Source organism: Apus apus, chromosome 20 (genome assembly GCF_020740795.1).
Source record: "Apus apus isolate bApuApu2 chromosome 20, bApuApu2.pri.cur, whole genome shotgun sequence".
NCBI lineage: Eukaryota > Metazoa > Chordata > Aves > Apodiformes > Apodidae > Apus > Apus apus.
Window position 1 is genome coordinate 4,031,944 of NC_067301.1, and position 21,293 is coordinate 4,053,236.

General features: G+C 45.2%; 1 protein-coding gene across 2 annotated transcripts in view; it reads left to right on the forward strand.

The window, feature by feature from the left end:
* The window catches only part of PIK3CD (phosphatidylinositol-4,5-bisphosphate 3-kinase catalytic subunit delta), a 48,932-nt gene that overhangs the window by 12,912 nt on the left and 14,727 nt on the right, over positions 1 to 21,293 (forward strand). Inside the window, exons 1-9 of one of the 2 annotated variants that reach the window (XM_051637045.1) lie at positions 9,494 to 9,537; positions 15,110 to 15,183; positions 15,548 to 15,711; positions 17,131 to 17,359; positions 17,844 to 18,073; positions 18,873 to 19,052; positions 19,700 to 19,849; positions 20,160 to 20,249; positions 21,025 to 21,246. In XM_051637045.1, coding sequence (XP_051493005.1) covers positions 15,571 to 15,711; positions 17,131 to 17,359; positions 17,844 to 18,073; positions 18,873 to 19,052; positions 19,700 to 19,849; positions 20,160 to 20,249; positions 21,025 to 21,246 — 1,242 coding nt within the window. In that variant the 5' untranslated portion in view covers positions 9,494 to 9,537; positions 15,110 to 15,183; positions 15,548 to 15,570. Of the gene's footprint in view, positions 1 to 9,493; positions 9,538 to 15,109; positions 15,184 to 15,547; positions 15,712 to 17,130; positions 17,360 to 17,843; positions 18,074 to 18,872; positions 19,053 to 19,699; positions 19,850 to 20,159; positions 20,250 to 21,024; positions 21,247 to 21,293 lie in introns of those variants that run through there. The other variant, XM_051637046.1, reaches the window with a different exon arrangement.

Here is a 21,293-nt window from a genome sequence, read left to right on the forward strand (position 1 = left end):
CCAAGATAATTTCCTTCTCAAAGTCACACAAAGCTTTGTGGCTTGGCAATGTCCTTTGGCAATATTACATACCAATAAGCTGGCACTTATGGAAAGAGGCAGCACAGATTTCACTAATTTTTTGAATCAAATTTCCAAACCTAATTCTGAAAGCATCACCTTACTGAAGTTGTGCATGAACTCTGTGGCACAGTCCATCTCCTTTTTGACAGTGATGTGCACCTGATTTCTTCCTGTAGGCATCCAAGCATCATGCCTCTTGCTGCCTGTGAAATCTACTCACATGTGTCTGTCATTTTGTCATTTCATCCAGGAGACTTTGCTCTGTGTCTTTCTGCCTGTGGCCTTTAGAGAAAAGCAAATCGAAAATCTGGCTCCTTACTGTATGTAGCTAATTTACACAAGTCATTCAAAACAGTAAACAGAAAGTGGATAGGAGGAAGGAAATGAGAAGCTGAGTTTTTTTTCCTGTGGCAGGTAAAAGGAAATAAAATAGGAAATTCAGTGCAAAGTTATCATCTTGCTGAGCTCCTGCCAGCACCAGAGGCTGCTGGTGCTTGATAGCTGCTTTTGTTTGATGGTTTATTCTTCTTAATGTCAGGGTAAAGCTGGACTTAAGATCTCTGTGATGGTGCAGAATAGGCTTGCAGCAGAGACAGTTTAGAAAAGGGAGTTCCAGACAGTCTGCATAAGACTGAAATTTTTCCTGTTTAAAAGAAATGGGAGGTGAGTTGCTGTGTCCTTGTCATACTAATACAGAACCTGGCTATTGAGGACCTAGGGGAAATTGAAGTTATATCAAATTTGGTCTAAGATCTTTAAAGTTTTCCATCTGAGTGGCTGAGCAGTCGTACAGGCAAAGGCACGTAATTTGGGTGATTTGTGCTGTCCTCCTGTTAAAATGGGAAAATCACTTAGGTGAAGCCTCATTACTCTGGGCTGTAAAACGTACAGATATGAAGATAGACTGCAGAGTGTTCTAGTAACCAATTAAGACTGCACATGGAAACTACCATCATTCAATTGATTTAGTAATTGAATTACTATCCAGTGTTGTTTACTAATATGGACAGGTTTATTATCTGTTTAGGAGCAGATGACTTATTTAATGTGCTAGTCTCGGAGAAAGCATCAGTTAAATGAGTAAGACTTTTTTTTCCCTTCTTAGTTAAGTATTCCAGTATTTTCTTTGAAATAAGCCCTGACAGACAAATGAGCAGTGTGATTTTTCCTGGAAACTTGAAGGGAAACAAGGATTTTAAATAACTAACTTGTTTCCCTTTTTGATGATTGTTAAGGGAAGGTGAGTTACGAAGAGTGCAGTGCTTTGGCTCTGAAAGGCAGCCACTGGGATGAGGACCTGGGGTGCCAGGGGCTGAAATTATCCCTCAGGCTGTGAATTCCTGCAGATCTCTGCATTGGGGCAGATGGTTTTGGATTTGGGCTGGTGGGGAAATTTCCTGAAGGCTTTTCCCCACCAGGGTCCCATCTCTCTGTTTTTGGGTGGCTGATTTTAAAGACTTGTTAGTTTGTGGTATTCTCTGTTTTTCCACTTTTTGTGGCGATACCAGAAAAGACAGCAGTAAAGACAGGAGGAAGAAAAAAAAAAGCTGGCCTCTTAAGTGATCCAATAGAAAATGTTGCTGTTTCCACTGTTCTGAAAGGGAAACTGAGTCAGCAAGTCTGTAGCATGGCCAGTATCATGGAAAGGGGCACAAGGAGACCTGCAAAAATCCTTTGAGGCAACAAATTTAGCTTCTGAAGTGCATCCTGCTGATGTGAGGGCAGACCCAGCCTCACTTGGATCCTGGCTGCTGCCACATTTTAAAATATGATACTGTAATAATAAACAATGAGGTTTTTTATTTTGAGAGGCTCGCTCACCCTTGTAGCATATAGCACAACTGCTTAATGTAGTTAGTACTGGTCTGGTACATTTTCCCAGTCCCAGTTTTATTTAGGTTGGCTGGAATGTTTGCTTCTGTGAAATACATCTTCGTTTCTTTTTGAGTATTTTTAAAGACTTAATGAAAACAAACATTATCTATTTCTGGACAAAAATTTGAGGACAAAATTTTTGCACTTTCCTGCTACTGAAAAGAGCTAGATTTTCCTTCATCACTGTTCCCAGGGTAAAAGTTGCAGGTTTTCCTCCAGATATGTAAATTATTATTCATCAATATGTCACAGGTGGAAATTCCCCTGTTCACAAATGGAAATTTTACTCTGGTAACAGTAAAAATAATAATTTTCATTCAGCCAAAGCCATCTCTTATATTAGAAAAAAAATAAGAAAAAAATCCCTTCACATTCCTCTTCTCATTGTTGTCATTGATGACTCATGCAATGGCCTTTGCTACTTATTTCTGACTCTTAAGTGATTTTTCAGGTGGCTACTAAAAATTCTTAAAGCATTTGTCACTGGCATCTGCTTATTTTGTAACATGATACATGTATTTTGGTTTTTATGCAGAATGTATTTGTTAGATCTAAATGTTGCTTAGTTTGGAATACAAAGGTTAAACAGCAAATAAAACTAAACAAACACAAACCACTCAAATATAACAAACTGATGAGTTTGTGCAAAATATTTAGTGCAGGCAGGCACCTGTGTCTGAGTGCAGTGTGCAGACAGCCACCCACACAACAGTTTGCAAGATCTGGTCTTACTGGAACTAATTCATAAAGACCCCAAAATTCCCAAACTGGATTAAGGCTGTTTTGTTTTTTTAGTCATCTGACTTTATCACTGAGGTCTAATGTTATATTTTTTGAGAATGCAGCACTCGCTTGAACTTGAACTGTACTTATGAGTGTGGGAAGACCGGGTGCTGCTTTCCTTCTGGTAGCAAATAAAAGGAATCCCCTAACAGTAATTTCAAGACTAAATAGTGTGGTTTAATTAGGCAGGTAGTTATAATGGAAATCTGTGGGTTTAGAGATAACTCACTCTCTGGAAAAACAAATACTCCCAAGAAATGGTATTGCGCAAAAAAATGAGAGGAAAGTTGTTTGTCCCTCATGAAGAACCGATAGTGAGAAATGAGGTGTAGCTTCTGTTCATTGGTGTTTGGCATTCTTTATTTTTTATCAAAAATCTTCAACAGAAGTGAGTTTTTGAGAAGCATGCCTTGTGTGTGGGGGAGAATCACTGTGTGTATGTATTCAATTATATTTTGGAGTGATAAAGTCAACAATATTTTCTGTTGAGACATTGGTGCCTTGAATTTGTGTGGCACTAGTTAAAGACCTTAAATGACTTGTACAAACAGCAGAGCTTCACAAAATGCCCTGCCAAACATGGAAGTAATATTATCTGTATTCTGCATGCAGAGATAGAGGTGAAACAACTTTTTTAAAAGCCGTGGCATCAGCGCCAGGCTGAGGAGTAGAACATGAGTGCTTTGTTGCATTTAAGGTCATGTCCTTAGAAGCCTGAAGTCTTGGGTTTTCAGAGCAGTGTGTGTAATTTTGGTGGGGATTTTAGTTGGTGTTGGTTTGGTTTTGTGTTTTTTCCCCAAACCATTGTATGTTATGTTTTTGCAGTTGGTAACTCAAACTGTATCCCTGACAGAGCTGTGGTCTCACGTATCTTGCAGAACTGGGTCAGGAGCATCTCCTCCAATCTAGGATTTGACTAATACCTTCCACTCTGTTCTCTGGGACGTTGTGCTGATTGCAGCACCAAAACTTAAGAGAGCTTTCTTTTTCCTTAACACAATACTTGGGCACAGGCAGAGGTTGTCACTTTGAAATTCTGATGAAGAAACTACTGTATCAAACAAAGTCTCCTGGTTAATTTTGATAACCTCCTAAGGAGAACTGCGTCCAGGGATTTTGCTCCTTTAGAAGTCATGTGGTGTTGCTGAAGATCAAGGAATCTCAGCTGCTTGGTGCAGCTAACTCAGGTCAGTTCTTGTAGCTGGTTTTTCCTCTGTAAATGTTTATGGGGAAATTGTGGGGGGATCTATTGTTCTCAAGTCTGCAATATCCTTCATGTAAATGTGTAGTCACACAAATAAAACAGTATTTTTTTTCTGCGCAAGGACACCAAAACAGACCATTCTGGCCTTCAGAAGATGAGCTGTGTATTTGTGTCATCATTCACCCTTCTGTTTGTCATTCAGGGGTCCCAGACTTGACACTACTTCAGAGGCTCTTGGAACAAACAGGCTGCTCAGGTCCTTGAATCTCACTCCTAATAACTCATTATCAGCTCCTATACAGCTCACAGAGAGATTTCCCTTAGTGAGTTTTCTGTTTGAATGCATGTTTGTCAAACAAATAGGAAAAATGTCCTGAGGCTTTGTCATATTTTTCTTCTCTGAAATATCTCTTGTGACAGTATCAACAAGCAAACTGTGGCCTTGTTCTTGAAAGAAAAACAGTTAATGTTGTAATTGCTGTGGGCTTAGCTGTCCCAAAGTCCAAGCTATGAACTAACCACTGCATTTTTCTTCAGAGAAATATCCTTTCCCTGGGAAGGTTAAAAAAACCAAAACAACAGTGTCTGTTTCAGAGTTGGTTAAGGATTTATGCTTCAGACCAGTTAGTTGAGGTAGGAGGTGGTCAGCCCAGAGCTGAATGCTCAGTGAGGCCCTTGTCCCTGTGTCTGTGTTCCCCCCTGGTTAATGCAACCCATATTGGGTAAAGCTGGTAAATGTGCTTGTGATCCTTTGGTTTTTGTTCTCCTAAATATCCTCACCTGGTGTTTGCCCCCAGCCTTGTCCTTAGTAAGGGCCACGCTTTTTGTGGGACTCGAGCCTGGGCGAAAGTGGAACCTGAGATGTGTGACCTGTTGAGAGAGGTGGTAGTTTTGGTCCATGTTTCCTGACTGCTGCTCTGCCCAGGAAAATTCTCTTTTGTGTCCTCACAGCCTCCTTCCTCCTTTCTTCTCTGCTTCAGCCCAGGCAGGAGCTGGCATTATCATAGGAACTGTGGGATCGTCTGCCTTTTAGCTCTTTCCTTGGTTATAGTTGTCCATCATCTCTTCTCTCTATCTGTGTCCCGGTGCACTTGCTGTCCTTTGCCCAGTCACCTCCCAACCTACTAAAATTATTCTTGTCCTAATTGTTTTTTTAACATTTTAACTTTTCCTCCTCTTATTATTTCTTATTCTCCTCACCAAATATATATATGTTCTACAAGCAAATTTACGTTATCCTAATAAAATAAGTTCTTCAGCAAGGACACCAGAGCTCTAGTCTGATTTTTCTGCCATCCCTCTGTGTAACTTTTGGCCAGTTCATTTCTAAGCCTTGGCTTATTGTTTTGCATGTCAAGAGCAAAGGAAGAAAAGCATGGGCATGCAGAGTTTGCAGGACATACTATTTAAGTTTTATAAGCAGTATAAATGGAAGTGTATGTATGCTGAATATATTGACATTTAATATTTATTATTGGCAGTGCTATATTCCTATCAAATGGGAATTTATGTTGAATGAGGTTGGTGCTGTTGCAGTCCCAGTGCTGGATCAGAGCTTGGTTTCCCAGGGATGAGTGTTTGATTTGATAATACTTCGGCTAGTTGAGCAGTTTGCGCATGTTATCACTATTGTTCTACCACATTGCTGACTGCTGTATGAATAATCTTGTGGGGCTTGACATTAAAATGGTGAATTCATATCTGAATTTCCCCAACAAAGCTTAGAAGGTCTTGGATCTGCAGTAATTTAGATTAGTCAATGCTTTCCTTAGAGCACTGGCACTGATTTTCAAAGTGATGAAGGTCTAGTTTACTCCTCATCTTTTACATTCTGTTCTACTTGAATAAACAGCTGTAAATACAGCAATATTAAACTGTTCATGAAGTTCATAGTAATTGGTAAGCCTGTGGCAGCTCTGGCTGTTTGGAGAATGGGAAAGTTGAAAATATGAAAACGAATGTGTACAGCAGTTGGAGTCTGTAAGGTGCAGTTAAAATACTTAGTACAGTTTATCTTAATATCCTAACTTCCCTTCAGTGTGCACATTGTTTGCAAGAGAGCTTAGGGGCTCCAAATATATACACACACGTTTGAAGAAATCCCAACAAAGTGAGAAGCCTGTAGCAGTGTAGCATTGTGCTATAGCACAGAGACCCTTGATGGTGTAAGATGCAAAAAGAAACAATGATCTTCAAATCATGAAGTACTGTTTGGTTTGGCCACGGGCATTTCTCAGCCAAGGATGTGTCCTGGGGCTGTATTTACACAGTCAAGCTCTGCTGCTCACCTCTGTGGTAGCTGGTGTGCATCAGTGTCATGCACTTCACGCGGCTGTGATCCTATTTCAGATCTTGTTGCCAGAAAAAACCTCTTTTGACTTTTAAATAACAGCAAGTTACCAGCCGTGTTTGCAGACCAACTGCACAGCTGAAGCAGAAACGCGGTTTCCCGCCTGTTTGGTAGTGTTAACCACATGGAGAAAATAGTTTCAGCTCTCCTAAAACTGCACTGGCTTCCTGTTTGCTTTGTGGTGCAATTAAATGTGGTGAGTTTGGTGGGGTTTTTAATTTGTTTATTTGTTTACCCTGTAACCCAGTAAGTGGAGGATAAGAGAGGCTACTTCTAGCCTTGCCTGTAGCAGCGATGAATACTGCTTCATAAATGTTACTGTTTACTAAGATTGCCAACATTTATGTGGCTCAGGACCCAGGAGTGTGTGGTGGTTTTCTCTCCAGGTGCCCTGCTGGCAGTTGGAAGTGTTCTTGCCAGGCAATCCTGTAAATACCAGGGCACTGTGGTTATAATACTCACTGGTTGTCTTCCTCCTGTTGCTTTTTCTTCCAAAAGGTGGCCAGCCATCTCCCCTAGGCTATGAAGGTTTGCTGAATTTCTCATGTGGCAAATTGGTGTAGAGGAGGGACTTGGAGCTGTAGAGCCAGTGTTCCCAGCTGTGTAAGGGGATGCTGGGACGGTAAGCAGTTGTGCAAGAACGGTGTACCTGGAGCAGTGAAGAGAGGAAACAGCCTGAAAAAAATGTGAGGATAAATGCCAAGAGGGGGAGTTACGAAAGACTGAGCATTAAGGGCTCAGAAAAGTATTTGAAGAAAAGGGACATAAAAATAAGGTATTTGTATGAGTAGTCATTTTAACTGAGGTTCAGCCAAAGATGAGAAGAAAATCACACTTTGGATTTGGCTTTATACCAACCACATGCCTAATATTGGATGCATTTGCAATAATGCCACGTGAATGCCACTAGCCCTTCTTACCTGTGCTTTCTGCAAACCCAGTAGCACTGTTTTGCTCTCAGTAACACAGGGGAAAAACAACTAACTGGCCTTTTTTTCTGTTCTTCCTGGAGGTCTCGGATCTTTAATCTAGCAGGTTGCATCTATTTTTTCTGACTTTCAGTTCCTTTTTCCTTAGCTTACAGTTTCTGTTGTCCAATTTCTCACAGGCCATGTGGGCAAATGTCCTGTAAGTGTTCAGTATAATCCTATATGAAACACATGGAGATGTTGAGTAGAAAAGCTGTTAAAAAGGAAAAAAATAGCAGAAGAGAAACCAGAATTCCTGTAAACAGTCTGTTAAAAATATCTTCAACACATGTCATGGCCAATGATTTTAAAATAGACAGTTTGAGCTTTAAAAGGTCACATTAAGACGTGATAGTAGATTCAAATGGAGCTGAAGAACAAATGTTTCAACAGTCACATTTTGTACTGACGGCAAGATATCTCTGTTGCCAACTAGTCATGTTCAGGGAAAAAAATAGTGGGTCTGCAAGAATAATGAGCTTTTCTTGGATTATAACATGGAAAAAGAATTAATTTATACCTTAATTGCATGTCTCCAGCAGAAGCTTTAGGAAAAATGGTGACTCTGGGAGTCGTAAAATTGGAGGACCAGTCAGGGCAACACACTAATGTTGTGTCCTATACCAAGATACTGTTTCCATGTGTGGAAGTAAAGTCATTAAAAGCACAAATCCAGGTTCACAGTCTCTTATTATTGGTGACCCAAACCACAATGGGCACCTCTCGAATGCAAGGGGAGATGTGTGAAAAGAGATTTTTCAAATGAGCAAATGGTCTTTGGGTCCTAATTGCTGATGAAAAATTAATGAGACAGAGGACAGTGATTTTCTTTGAACACTGGAAACATTTCTTATCCGCATCTGCTGCTGCTTTGGAACCACTAATCTCCTGTGACAAGTCAGAGAGATCCCTGTGCCAGAGGGTGACAGCAGCCCTGTGGGGTGTCTGAGGCACCTTGGGGCTCTGGTGGGATGGGCCCTTCCACAATGGTTTGTTGCCTGGGTGGATTTCCTCTGCAGCCAATGAACCTGGTCAACAGGTTGGAGAAGAAAAATGGGTAGATAAGCCTGTATGTCCTTGGTGTCCAGCAACTTTCCAGCACAAAAAGGTGCTCTTGGTTCCTCTCTCCCTCGATGAGCAGGTGCTAGCAAAGCACCTGGCATGTTCCAACCCAGTGGTGCCCAGCTCCTTGCCTGCCTTGGAGGCATTTCTTTTCATCCCCCAGATCACTTGACTCTCCTTTGGGATTTAAGGTCTTTCTTACCCCTATTGCACAAAAATTTTCCAGATGAAGAAAGAACAATCTCCTGACTGGGGTTGTCATATGAGGCCTTTCCAGGGAAGGAGGGAACCCCGAACCATTTTAGATCTTTTGTGTGAGCAGTTTTACATATATGTGGATTTAGGGCTTACCTTCAACATTGTGTCCGATAGTTCTTCCACTCTGGAAGTTGTGGAGCTGGTGTTACCAGCAGTGTGTCCCTGCTCAAAGCACTATGTCAACCATGTCAGGGTGGTGGCAGCCATGTCATGCTTTGGATGTTTTCTGTGCTCAGCTGCCAGGATTTGGCACTGGTGAGGGAGGCCTCACCTCAAATCCTGGGGTCAGTTTTGGGCCCCTCACAACAAGAAGGACATGGAGGGTCTGGATCTTGTCCAGAGAAGGACAATGGAGCTAGGGAAGGGTCTGGAGCACAAGTATTAGTAGGAGCAGCTGAGGGAACTTAGGGGTGTCCAGCCTGGAGACAAGGAGGCTGAGGGCAGACCTTTTTGCCCTTGGCAACTCCCTAAAAGGAGGTTGGAACCAGCGGGAGTCAGTCTCTTCTCCCAAGGAACGAGTGCTAGAACAAGGGAAATGCCCTCAAGTTGTGCCAGGGGAGGTTTAGATTGGATTTTGGGAACAGTTTCTTCACGGAAAAGGTGGCCAAGCCCTGGCCCAAGCTGCCCAGGGCAGTGGTGGAGTCCCCATCCCTGGAGGGATTTCAAAGCCGTGTGGATGTGGTGCTGAGGGACACGGGGCAGCGGTGGCCTTGGCAGGGCTGGGGGAACGGCTGGACTGGATGATCCGAAAGGTCATTCCCAGCCCGTTCCGTGACGGGTTTCTCCGGGGGTTCGGCAGTGCCCGCCGTGCCCTGGGGGTTCGGCAGCGCCGGTTACCGGAGCACCGCGCGCGCTCCCAGCGGCCCCCCCCGGGCTACCGCCGGGCCGCGCGCGCTCGCCGCCGCCGCGGGTGGGCGGGGCCTGGGCGGGCGGGGCGGGGCCGGCAGCGCGGTCGCCGCGGGCGAGCAGCGCAGGTGAGCGCTGGGCTGGGGCTGGGACCGGGGCCGGGGGGCCCTTGGCGGTGGGGGGGAGGAGAAGCGGGGCCCGCAGCAGCGGCCGCCAGTCCCCGGGCTGGCCCGGGGCCGCTGCGCACCCCCCCGCGACGCTGGTAGTCTCGGCCCGGGCGCGGCCGAGGGCTCCCCGGGATTGGTGGGGTGCCCCCGGGGCTGGTGGCATGCCTGGCCTCCGTGTCTCGGTCCTGCGGGTGTCTCTGCGCCTTTTGCGGCAGATCCTAATCGCTGCTTGGGCTGCTTTCACAAACGGTGTTCTCCTCAAGAAAAAGCACTTCTCTTGTACAAAAACTGGGAATTTTGAGACTTGGCAATCTGCTGGTTGGGTGTAGGTTTTAGGGGCGTTGAGTTGGCTGTAGATTTTAGCTGCTTTGGGGGGTCAGCTCTTGAAGCCTTATACCCCTCCGCAGGAATAGAAGCCCTGGCAGCAGCACTCCTCTCGGTTTCCAAGGCAGTGATGGCAGCAATCTTTATCTTCCGGCCAGGAATGGGACAGTAATCACTCATGTCACTTGCTGACCAACTCCACGGGGTGCCTCGTTCTCTTAGGATTTCTGCCCAAGCTTCACCTGGTTGGTTTGGCACTCGATACCTTGTCACTTCGGTTGTCACTGGAGAACTGTGTATGCTTGGCAACATCTCTCCATCCATTCCCTCTTTGGCATTTGAGTCATGCTGCCTAGGTTATTTGGTAACAGTGGTGTGTGTTTCCACTACGAATTAGCTTTGGAGTGTGTGCTTTGGCAGGGTATCAGGAAGTCCTTTCAGAGCTCTCTGAAGAGAGTCTCTCAACACCTAAACGTGGTGTGCTAACACCTAAACAGGTTGGAGATGGGAACCTGAAAGTAAAGAAAGTTGAATGTGGTGGTGGTTCATTAGAAATGTATGGCTGATTTCTTGTTTTCACCCACAAGGTACATTTGGGTTTCTGGTATTGTCCACTCATGGGAGCCGTTGAAAAAGATTAATTTCAGGAACCTCTTCAGCTAGAAGCTTTCAGTTATCACAACTTCCTTCAACTCCCAGGCTATGCCCATGTTAGCAATAATAGATCCCAAAGCAATTTGACAGCATTTAAGAATTGCAATATCCTTTGTGAGATATACTTGTGTATATGAGAAAACTGAAGCATGGAGGAGTTGGTTGTTTGAAGTCAGGCATCAAACAATTGTCAGGGCTGGGAATGGAACTTTACAGGTTGTCAGTTTTCAAGCTCTTGCTATAACCACTAAATACAGTTTCCTACTAGATGCTTCCTCAAACAATACTGAAAGTGTAGTTGATTGACTGTGAACTTGCCTAAAAACCTGTTTGAAAGTTTCCACCAGAGGAAAGTTCTTGAGGCCTTCTGTCAGATGCTTTTCTTACTCCCTGAAGTGCTTCTTCCTCTCCTTCAGTGATACAGTTTTGCTTCCAGAACAAGGTATGGCTTTACATTTCAATTTCTCTCAAGTTGCTTTACCTGATCTCCTCTTTCCCTCCCTCTAGCTATTACTTGTGGTTGGATCTAAGGTCCAGCTGGGCTTGAATGCTGATGTATCAACTCTGATGCTCTTTTTCAAGTTGCTCTGGTGCTAGGAGCCCCACAGGACTGCACCCTGTTTTTATCACCATGTGTACATTCTGTTTTCCTATCTCTTTCCTTGCTGACAACCCCTTTCATCATCAACCCTGCACACAAACAAGGTTAGCTCCAGTTCAGATTGCATTAGTGTAGTTCTGCTTCCCATTACTTTTCTCTGCGAGCCTGTTTTATGGGAGTGTGCATATGTAAGGTGGATATTGAGCAATATGAGTGCACAAAGTAAAGGAGTCTTTATTTGATAGAGGGAAGGGGACAAGCCAAGGGATTTTTTGGATCCAGTGGTTGTTGAAAGCCTGATCCTTGTAGTCTCTACACAGCTAAACCACTTCCTTGGAAGGTGGAAAAAATCTGTGATTCTCTGCTGACATTTTGATTAATGGAATATGCTGGTTTGGGTACATAAATACTGGTTTATATAAATTTTAGAGGCCTTAAAAGTTAGGTGTGTGCATTTTCATCCCTTGCCCAGTTACTCTGGGCAGATTCCATTGTACATCTACCTCAGCCTAATGGTTTGTGTAAGCAAAGTAGGGAGAAAAGGTGGTTAATCAGGGGCTTAGATATCTCTAATAAAAGGCATTATCAAAACAATGTAACTATGTGTCCACTCTGTAGAGTTGGATGAACAATGAGCTACTGTTGAGAGAGTGAATGGATTAGTGCAGGGAATTGTGTGGCGGGATATAAGGGATCAATAAAAACAGGAGCTGATAATATCCAAAAACTTTGATTTTTGTATTTGGTAGAAATAAAGGTCTTATTACAGTAAACCAAACAAAGGAGATTAGAATATTCTAAACTAGGGTTTAAGGAAATGATCCCTGAAGATATAAAAGCATTAATTTTATATATTTTTTAGAGGTTGTTCAATACTTGAATGCTTTTCCACAGCTTTTCAAGGGGTCCTGTTTTTTTCCTTACTAGTTTGTGGGCCGAGTTCAGCCAGCCAGCCCTGCAAGGGGGGGGTCCCTCTACAAGACTCCTACCTACACTCACAGTTTGACTTGCCTGTGTGTCTCTGAGGCATGTGTTCCTGCTACAGGAGTTCTTCCAGCCTGTTCTTGGACGGGAATTTTACAGTCTGTCAATGCTCAAGTGACTTGCCCGCAGTGTACAGTGAAGTTGTTTTCCCTATGGCCCCCACCAAAAAAGCAAGCCCAAGCTTAAAACACCCTCAGAACACTCACTGAAATGGGTCTGGATCTTTGAAAGCTTCAGGTTGGTCCAGATCTGCCAAGTGTATTGATGGTGCAGTAAAGACATGCCAAGCATGTGCATACACAAAAATTCCCGTGGTCTCCTCCCCTAGCTAAGCTGATGCCTGCAATGACAGTGGCTTCCTGCTGGCTCCCACACAAGACTCATCACTTGTGAGCTCTGTGCCACTCATTTCTTATAAACGAAAGATATTTTTGTAGTCCTGGGGTTTAGTAATTTTGTAATCTGCTTGTGGGCGTTTGAGCTTCCGTGTCTGTCTAACGCTGCAGCCTCACAGGGGTTTGTGGAACACTACTCCATGTGTGATCTTGCTGGCTGCCTTTGTTTTTTTTTTACTTTTTTCTCTCAATAGCAGTTGTGTAAACACCGGAGCTGTGGCTTATAAACTTCATCAGAGGAGATTTGTGTTAGTGTGTTTTATGTGTGTTATATGGTTGTCTGTTCTGCTTCTCAGCCCCTGAGGTGCCAAATGCCATGTGCATCCTGTCCCTCTTGATTTGTCTGGCATTCTTGGAGTTGGAAGGCAGCAGTGTACCTGCCTTGCACTTGAACTAAGAGTTTGAGAGCTGTGGGAGATGTGCTGCTGGGGGAGCAAAAGTATTATAGGAAGATGTAGGTGGGGGAATGTGGAAGTATTCTAGCAAGATGTTTTTGAGTGTATTTCAGTAGGAGGAGTGAGGACTGGAGGTGTTTCATGGTAGGAAGTGGGTGGCTATAGCTCAGTGTTGATAAGCAGGGGTCTTTGATAGCCTGTGTGCCTGCTTGAGGTTGGTTCTGTGGGTTTGCATCCCGCTGAAACACAAACTTCTGTCTCATCCTTGCTTGCCTTAGCTTTGAGAGATACACAAGTTGTGCAGTAATGTAATTGCTGTGAAGAGTGTGTTGATTAAATTGAACCTCAGGCTACCAGATAAACAGGTCAGAACCCTACCGTAGCTTGGGACTTTTAACAATAATCTGTCTGTCCACCAAGATGAAAGTCTGAGATAACATTGGGGCTTTTAAAAATTGACAGCTGCAATGGGGAATCCTAGTTTTAAAGCCTGCTGCAGTGAAAGGCAGAGCATATCTCAAACAACCCCAGTAGCATAAACTCTGACAAAAAGGAGTGATGCTGCATTTGGCTCTTCACAATGGCAAAGTGACCCAGAGAAAAGGGAATTGCACTTTTGCTCATGAGGTCAAGGTAGGGCAAACAAGATTACCGCCTGGAGAACTCTGTGCCAGTTTCCCAAGGCAAAAGGGAAGGTCAGAGTAGGGTGATACAGGAATACTAATCTATGCAGAGCTTGTGTCTTGTAAAACTGTCCCACTGGATCAGATCTAAGGTCGAGCTAGTCCAGCATTCTGAATTTAGCAATAGGAATGGGAGAGACTTGGTAAACAAAGCATTAGAGACAGTGCAAGTTCAGAGTTACTTTTCCTTTGGCATATCCCCTCCAGGTTCTATTGGATAAATACCTCTACATTGTGAGATAACCAGTGAGTTTGGACAGACAAGTTATTGAGCAACTTGAACTTGACACTGTAGAACTAATAACTTAGACAAGCTACTTCATATGTAATGGGATGTGGCATCAGATAGAAATCCTGGGCAGAAGGAAGCCGTTCAGCCATTGCTGTCTTCTGCCTCTGCTGGTCTGTAGAGTTGTGATAATTTGCTACTTGTGTTGCAATTGGGAAAGGCTGAGGTAGCAGATGTTCTAGAAACTTGCTGGTTTTATTGTTAATGAGCAGAAGATGAGGCAAGCTTGTTTTGCTTTACTCAAACTTGTAAACCTTGCCTCCTCCCCCTTTTACTTCCCTCCCTCTCGAGGCACATGGGTGGTTTTGTGGTCTTTTTATCCGGTCTCTGTGTGATACAGCCTGTGCGCTGAGGAAGCAGGACAGATAAACCATAGCTCACATTTCTGGGAATCCTTACCTCACTGCTGATGGGGAAGTGTTGTACTCCCAGGCACTGACAGATAAGATGCTGGGCTGGTTGTCATAAGGAACCATAGGGCTGGCTCACAAGAAGCTGCCAGCAGGACTTCACTATTTGGGAAACCTGAATCTTCAGCAGCATGTTGCTCAGTTTCTTTCTAAGTTTGTACACTGACAGCTACAAAGCCATGCTTTGAGTTGTGAATGAGCGACTTTTGTACTGGTTTCATGGGCTGAGGGTAAGTGACTCCATTAGAAATGCTCAGGGCACATGCAAGACTGAATTTAGAACCAGCAAAGAGTCAGCCTGGCAGGAGGCTGAAGCCTTGGTTTGCCCAGCAGCTGCAAGCCATGGCTATGTGAGCATCCTCCATGCTGTCCTACTGGCATGTGTCTCTGCTGACCTGGTGGAAGAACTGTGGTAAGAGGGAATTCAGGAGAGCTGGTACTCTTGACTTTGGTATTAATTGTCTTTAAGAAGGAAACTACAGCGGGCTTCTGCTGAATGCCTTTTGGTTTAGCTGTTCATGTGTGCACTTACCCTGTACAAACAGCGATCTGTATCTCATAGCATTCAGATTATTTTTCTCCTATTGGCATTTTTTGAATGTACTGAGAATAAAGTGTAGAGCCCTGCCAAGTGAAAGGCTGCAGATGGAATTAACAAATCTATTATGACTGCCTCAGCCTTACATTTCATTTTTCCTGTAATTGTAGAGGGAGGATCTACAGTGGAGTGTTACTTGTTTTGTGTATAAAAATGCATGCATATTCAGAACCAGCAATACCTCTTTCTCCCTTCTGCAGACTGGAACTGACCTCTGGAAAAACGAAGTGCATCTTGGAGCATGTGGCCTGAGGATTGCCTCACAAAGCCAGGGGTAGGGACTCATTGTTTCTCTTGGCTGCTTGGTCTTAGATGAGCAATCAGAACAAGTGCCTTTGCTCTCAAGTGAAGATAATTACTTAATTTCTTGGTCAAATACATATGTAGATGTTAATCCCAGCCTAGAAGATAATAAGGAGGGATTGTACAGAGGCAAATTCTATAGCAAGAATGGCTTTGTGGCTTGAAGGTACTGGGCTGGAAATTTGACTAAGGTGCATCTTCTTCTGAGCTGTGAAGATGTGCTCACCTTCCTTTCTTTGGGTGCTTTTGCACATTAACTTTCTACAGAGCCCAGCACAGATCTGAGGAGATAATATGTAGTCAACAGCAACAGACTTTTTTCCCTTTTCTTGCAGGTGGTAGCTAAGAAGTGAGCAGGATGCCCCCAGGCATTTACTGCCCTATGGAATTCTGGTCCAAGGGGGAAAACCAAAGCATCCAGGTGGACTTTCTGCTGCCCACAGGCATATACTTAAACCTCTCTGTGTCCTGCAATGCCAGCTTGGGCACCATCAAGCAGGTAACAGCCTTTTTCCAGTCTTACCTGTAGTTCCTAGAACAAGAAGTCTGTTCTTGGGAAGCACCTCCAGAAATGTGTTGGGTCTTAACTTGGTACAAGTTGCCTTGCTCTGAGGCAGTTCCTTATGACTGGCCATGAGAGCTCCTACTTGGTGACAGCCTCTGCAATCCATAAAACCCACCCCTGGATGTTGAGACTGCCAGCAGTAGGGTGCTGGTGGTGCTACCAGTGGTGTTGGGCTCAATTCTTTGGGTACTTGTCTGACCTTGGGGAGAAAATCAGAGTAACTATGAAGTGAGGGCAGATCTGAGCTGGTTGCACAGGGCTTGTGGACTGTGTGTCCCATTACTCCTCACCTGACCCAGCCAGTCCCCACACTGGGTTTTCCGCTATGAAAGGTCTTGTGTTTGCATATCCAAGTAAGATAAGTCACCCCCAAATAGTCAAAACACAAGTGCTGGACTGACAAAGTATCCAGTTTGCCATCCCAGCCTTCTGTTGCCTCACAGAAACTGAATACTGAAACTCGGAATGGTAGTGATGCCATTTTTCTTAGTGCTTTATTTGAGGAATAAAATGCTCTGGTGAAATCACAGGTACATGAAGTGTAGCTGCTTCCATGTTTCCCTGGACAGGAAGCTGGGTTAGGGGAGATTGAAGGAGAATAGTGGAGAAGGTTTTCTCTGCAGCAGCAACCTGGCCTAGATGAGTCACAGATCACAAGGGACAGAAGCACAGTGCCAGATTATTCCAAGTTTTCTCATGCAGCAATTTTCAGGTAAAAAAAACCCAAACCAACCAAAACCCCTGTAAATAGAGCTGATTGTTTCCAGCTGTTGGGTTGCAGGTCTCTGGTTTACAGCCAACAGACATGCTGGGTCAGACCCGAGGTCAGGAGTTTTGTCTTCTATAGTAGGCGCTTAGGATGTGAGTGAAGAAATGGAATATGAACAGTCATGTGGAAGTGCTGTCCACTGGGAGCAAAGGATAATTGGGAACTGGACAGTGTTGAGAAGACTTCAGAAAAGTTCTTGGCTTTTGTTGCAGATTTCATGTTACTGGGGGCAAATTACTTAACCCAGTTTTGCTTCCAGTGGGAGTAACACCCCTGTTCAGGTAGGGGTTATTTAAATGCTCAGATTGAGGGATTTGCTTTGCCTGAAACAAATAGCAAGCATGAAAGAAGGAAGTCTGTTAAAGGCACTTGCAAATGAATCTACTCAGCAGTACAGCTTGAGTTGGAGCCACCAGGCTTGGCTGAAAAGCAGCCTAAGAAGGCCCAGGAGGGCTGTGGGGAGGTTTGGCTGTGTGTTCCCTTCACTCAATGGTGTATGTTGGGAGAGTGGGGTTGTGGGGTGATGGTAAGAGGAGGTTCTGGCAGTGCAGCAGTAGTTTCACCCTGCTGTTGGTCTGGTGCAGGTGGTGTGGAAGCATGCTCAGTATGAGCCCCTCTACCACATGCTCAGTGACCCCGAGGCCTATGTCTTCACGTGCATCAACCAGACAGCAGAACAGCAGGAGCTGGAGGATGAGCAACGGCGGCTTTGTGACATCCAGCCCTTCCTGCCTGTGCTGCGGCTCGTGGCTCGAGAAGGTGACCGAGTCAAGAAGGTTATTAACTCCCAGATCAGCCTGCTCATTGGAAAAGGTCAGTTTCCTCATCATTGGCTCGCCAGGAGTGGGGCAAGGGTGTTGGCTATGAGTGAAACATGCTTCTGTCCTTGCTACGTATGGAATAGTGATGCAGCCCAGGGGGTGAAATGAGCACCTTTGGTTTCTGGTGGATCTGTTAAGGGAACAGTGTGTGTGCATAGCCAGGGAGGGTGATCTTTCCTTCTCGCAGAGGTCAATTGAACCAACGCAATTGTATGTAGTAAATAAATATTAGTAGTAGCTTGTTTGACTCTTCTCCTTTTGGCCAAATATTTAGGGACGTGGTTTAGTGGTGGAGTTGGCAGTGCTGGGTTAATGGCTGGAACTTGATGATCTTAAAGATCTTTTCCAACCAAAATGATTCTGTGATTAAGCATGTGTTTAGGAAGACTGTTTCACAGGCATTTGGCTGTCAAAGGCTGACCTCTCCTGTTGGGTTCAGACGCTTATTTTGCTTTTCTCTCTTGCTCTCCCCTTAGGTTTGCACGAGTTTGACTCCGTGCAGGATCCAGAGGTGAACGATTTCCGCACCAAAATGCGCCAGTTCTGTGAGGAGAGAGCAGCAAAGCGGCAGCAGCTCAGCTGGGCAGCTTGGATGGAGTACAACTTTCCCTTGCAGCTGGAGCCCATGGCCAAAGGCCTTGGGACTGGTTCTCTACATAACCCCATCAAGAACATTTTTGTCAACGTCAAGTTTCAGTCTGGAGGGGTAAAGTGCAGACTTTTCTGTGACAATATTTAGCTGGTTTGTGCTTTCCCTTTGGGAACCTCTGGGCATTGGAGGCAGAATAATGTGTGTGTGAACAGTGTTTCCGTGTGTTCAGTGTTCATCTTCATTCTCCAGATTCCTTTGCCTGTGGAGATGGTTGGGAGGGAGACGGAGCCTCCAACCAAGGGAGCTGTTCCCCTTCCTCAACATGCATTGGGGGTACTGGTTAGCTCATAGCTGAGGTTGCTGCATGCACGTGTGGTGGTGGAAAGCTTTTTGGTTTTGGGTAGGAGAGGAGCACAGAATCCAATACATGCCTTTCCTCTTAAAACCCAAGAGTCTGCTCAGCTCATGCTCAGCATACACCACTTGCAGGTGTCAGTCTGTGTTGCCCCTCTTCTTGCCTGCTACCCTTGGTTAATATGAATTTTGCATGTTGTGCCTGGGCATGAAGCAGGAGCAACCCCCATGGGAGAAGGGCCTTCCAGAGCAATGTGCTTGAGCATGGTGACCCTGGCCACCTTCTGCCTTGCTGGTGGGATGACTGGGAAGATTTTTTTAATGAGTAGCAACCACATGAACTGGTGATTCTGCTTAAACTGGACTTTCCAGCCTTGTGCTTGGCTGCTGAAACATGCTCCAGCCCAGTATATCAGATAGCCCTACTTATTTGCTGGTGTACATGCCTTCTAGTCCTCTTTATTGTCCTCAACAGAAATGTTACCTACTGCTGCTCCTTGTGCTGATGTCAGCCCTTTGCTGGTGTTTGACAGTGTGTGCTGTGTTTCTGGGATTGCAGGAGAGCTTCACTTTCCAGATCTCCCCCAAGGAGTTCCCCATCACATTAATGAGCTATGCTATCAAGAAGCAGGCTACTGTCTTTCGCCACGAGACAGTGGAGAGCCCAGAGGACTACACCCTGCAGGTGAATGGGAAATGTGAATATCTCTATGGAAACTACCCTCTGTACCAGTTCCAGGTGAGCCTTTTGCCTTGCTTTATCAGTCTGTTTCCATCTGAATCCCACCCTCCCTCTTGCTGGGATGTGTTATCTTCCATTGAGGAGACATTGCTGATTACAGGAATGCAACACATCAGTGGCAGGACCTGGATCCTGCTTTGGGCCAGGGGCACTTCTGGCATCCTAACAGCTCCTTACAGTTTTGGGGGCCAGTATCTAAGCCTGTCCCTCAGAACCAAGTGCTGTGTAAATGCATTTATGGGTTATGGGTGTGGAAATGTCTGTTTGCTTGCATGGTGGGCTGGGGGTTCTCTTCCTTAAAGTTGGGCAAGGAATCCTGCCTGTATCCTTTGTTCCCCTGGCAGGGACATCTGCTGTTGGGAGAGCTGAATCCTTCTCAGTGTTTTCCCTTAATGCAGCCTTTTGAGTTGGTTGATGAAATGCCAGCTATAAAAGGCACTTAATATTCTCAATTCTGGCAACAAGAGTGCAGTGAGTTGCAGGTTTATAAAGCAAGAGGAGATAAATTTAAACAGAATTTTTATTGTTGCTGTGTCCTTTCCTTGCTCCTTCAACCTTTTTCTGCTTCAGACAGTTCTAATGTGCTTGACTGCTCTTGCCAGCCCTGCTCCATTTCTCCCATGCTGACTGTCCTCTCTTTGCAGTACATTCGCAGCTGCCTGCACCGAGGCCTGACGCCCCACCTGACCATGGTGCACTCCTCCACTATCATTGCCATGAGAGATGAGCAAACCAACTGCATTGCGAGCCCCCCCAAGATGGCTGCCAAGCCTCCCCCACTCCCCAAGAAAAAGGTAAATGGGCACAGTGACCTGGGTCACCCCCAACTCATTCATTGATGGAGGTGGTGGTGTGGGAGCAGTAGTTGGTTCTCCCTGCTTCTCTCAGGACAGGTTCCTAGCTAGTGCCTAAGAGCAGGGAATTTCCCATCAGCTTTCCAATCTCTTCCACAACTTCCCTTGCCATGGAGTTCATGCTGCCCACCTGCAATGTAGGGTGCTGTTCTGTTGGGGTAAAAAGCCTGTGATGGGAGATGAAGCCTGACACTGGCTTGAGAAGTCCTTGTTGCATTTATTTCTGATTAGAACCCTTTTCTCTTTCTAGCCAAACTATGGTTCTTTCTGGTCCTTAGAGCAGCCTTTCTACATCGAGCTGGTGCAAGGCAGCAAGGTCAATGCAGATGAGAGAATGAAGGTAGGTATTGACTCAGTTTGGGCTTTTGGTCTTGTGTTTTGGCTTTCCTGGTTGCATCTGTCTTGTTTAAGTGGTGGGGAAAGCAGGGGCTGACAGCTTCTTCTCATGTCATCCTCCATTATGCTTCATTCAGCCTTTAGGCAGCTTCTAAACTGCAGCTCAACAGGAAGGGGAAGGGAACTTGCTAGCCAGCAGCCCAGCAGCAGAGCAATGCTTCTTTAGAAGTGCTCCTGGCCGAAGTTTCTGAGTAGCAAACAGAGCTGCTTCCCTTTGCTGATATTGCTTGACATGGGGCTGAAGGGGCGGGGAAGTCTGCATTTCCAGGGAGCCCCTCCTGGAAGGACTTCTGAGGTTCAGAGTAGCCAGCAATACTGTGACAGGAGGTAAAGCTGGGGAGGGTTTTGGCCAGTTGGCTGCACAGCCATCTAGCAGACTGCCAGAGCAGTGCAGGTTTGCAGGCACTGGGTGTGCAAGGTGTGTTCCATGGCTATCTAGCCTGGATTGACAGGATGAAAACTCATACTCTTACCAATGTGTTGCCCAAGCGTTTTTCAACGATGAAGCAGCTCTAACAAGTCCACATAAAGTAAAAAGATAATAATACTCTTACTGAAGTAAAGGGGAAGATTAAGGGATTTAATGTCTCAGTGAACTGGGAGAGAGGCAGGGGTAGGGAGTGGACACCCTGTCCAATTCCTCTTCTAACCATCTGTCTTCAGCAAACAAGTCAAATCCCCCTGGATTCATGGTGTTCTCTTGTTTCTCTCTCCCTCAGCTGGTGGTGCAAGCAGGTCTCTTTCATGGCAACGAGATGCTGTGCAAGACAGTGTCAAGCTCTGAGGTGAATGTATGCTCAGAGCCCGTGTGGAAGCAGAGGCTGGATTTTGATATTAACATCTGTGACCTTCCCCGCATGGCACGGCTCTGCTTTGCCCTCTATGCTGTCGTTGAGAAGGCCAAGAAGGCACGTTCCACCAAGAAGAAGTCCAAGAAAGCTGTAAGTACAGCTAGTGTGGGACTGAGCCAGGCTTGGCAGTGCTGGAG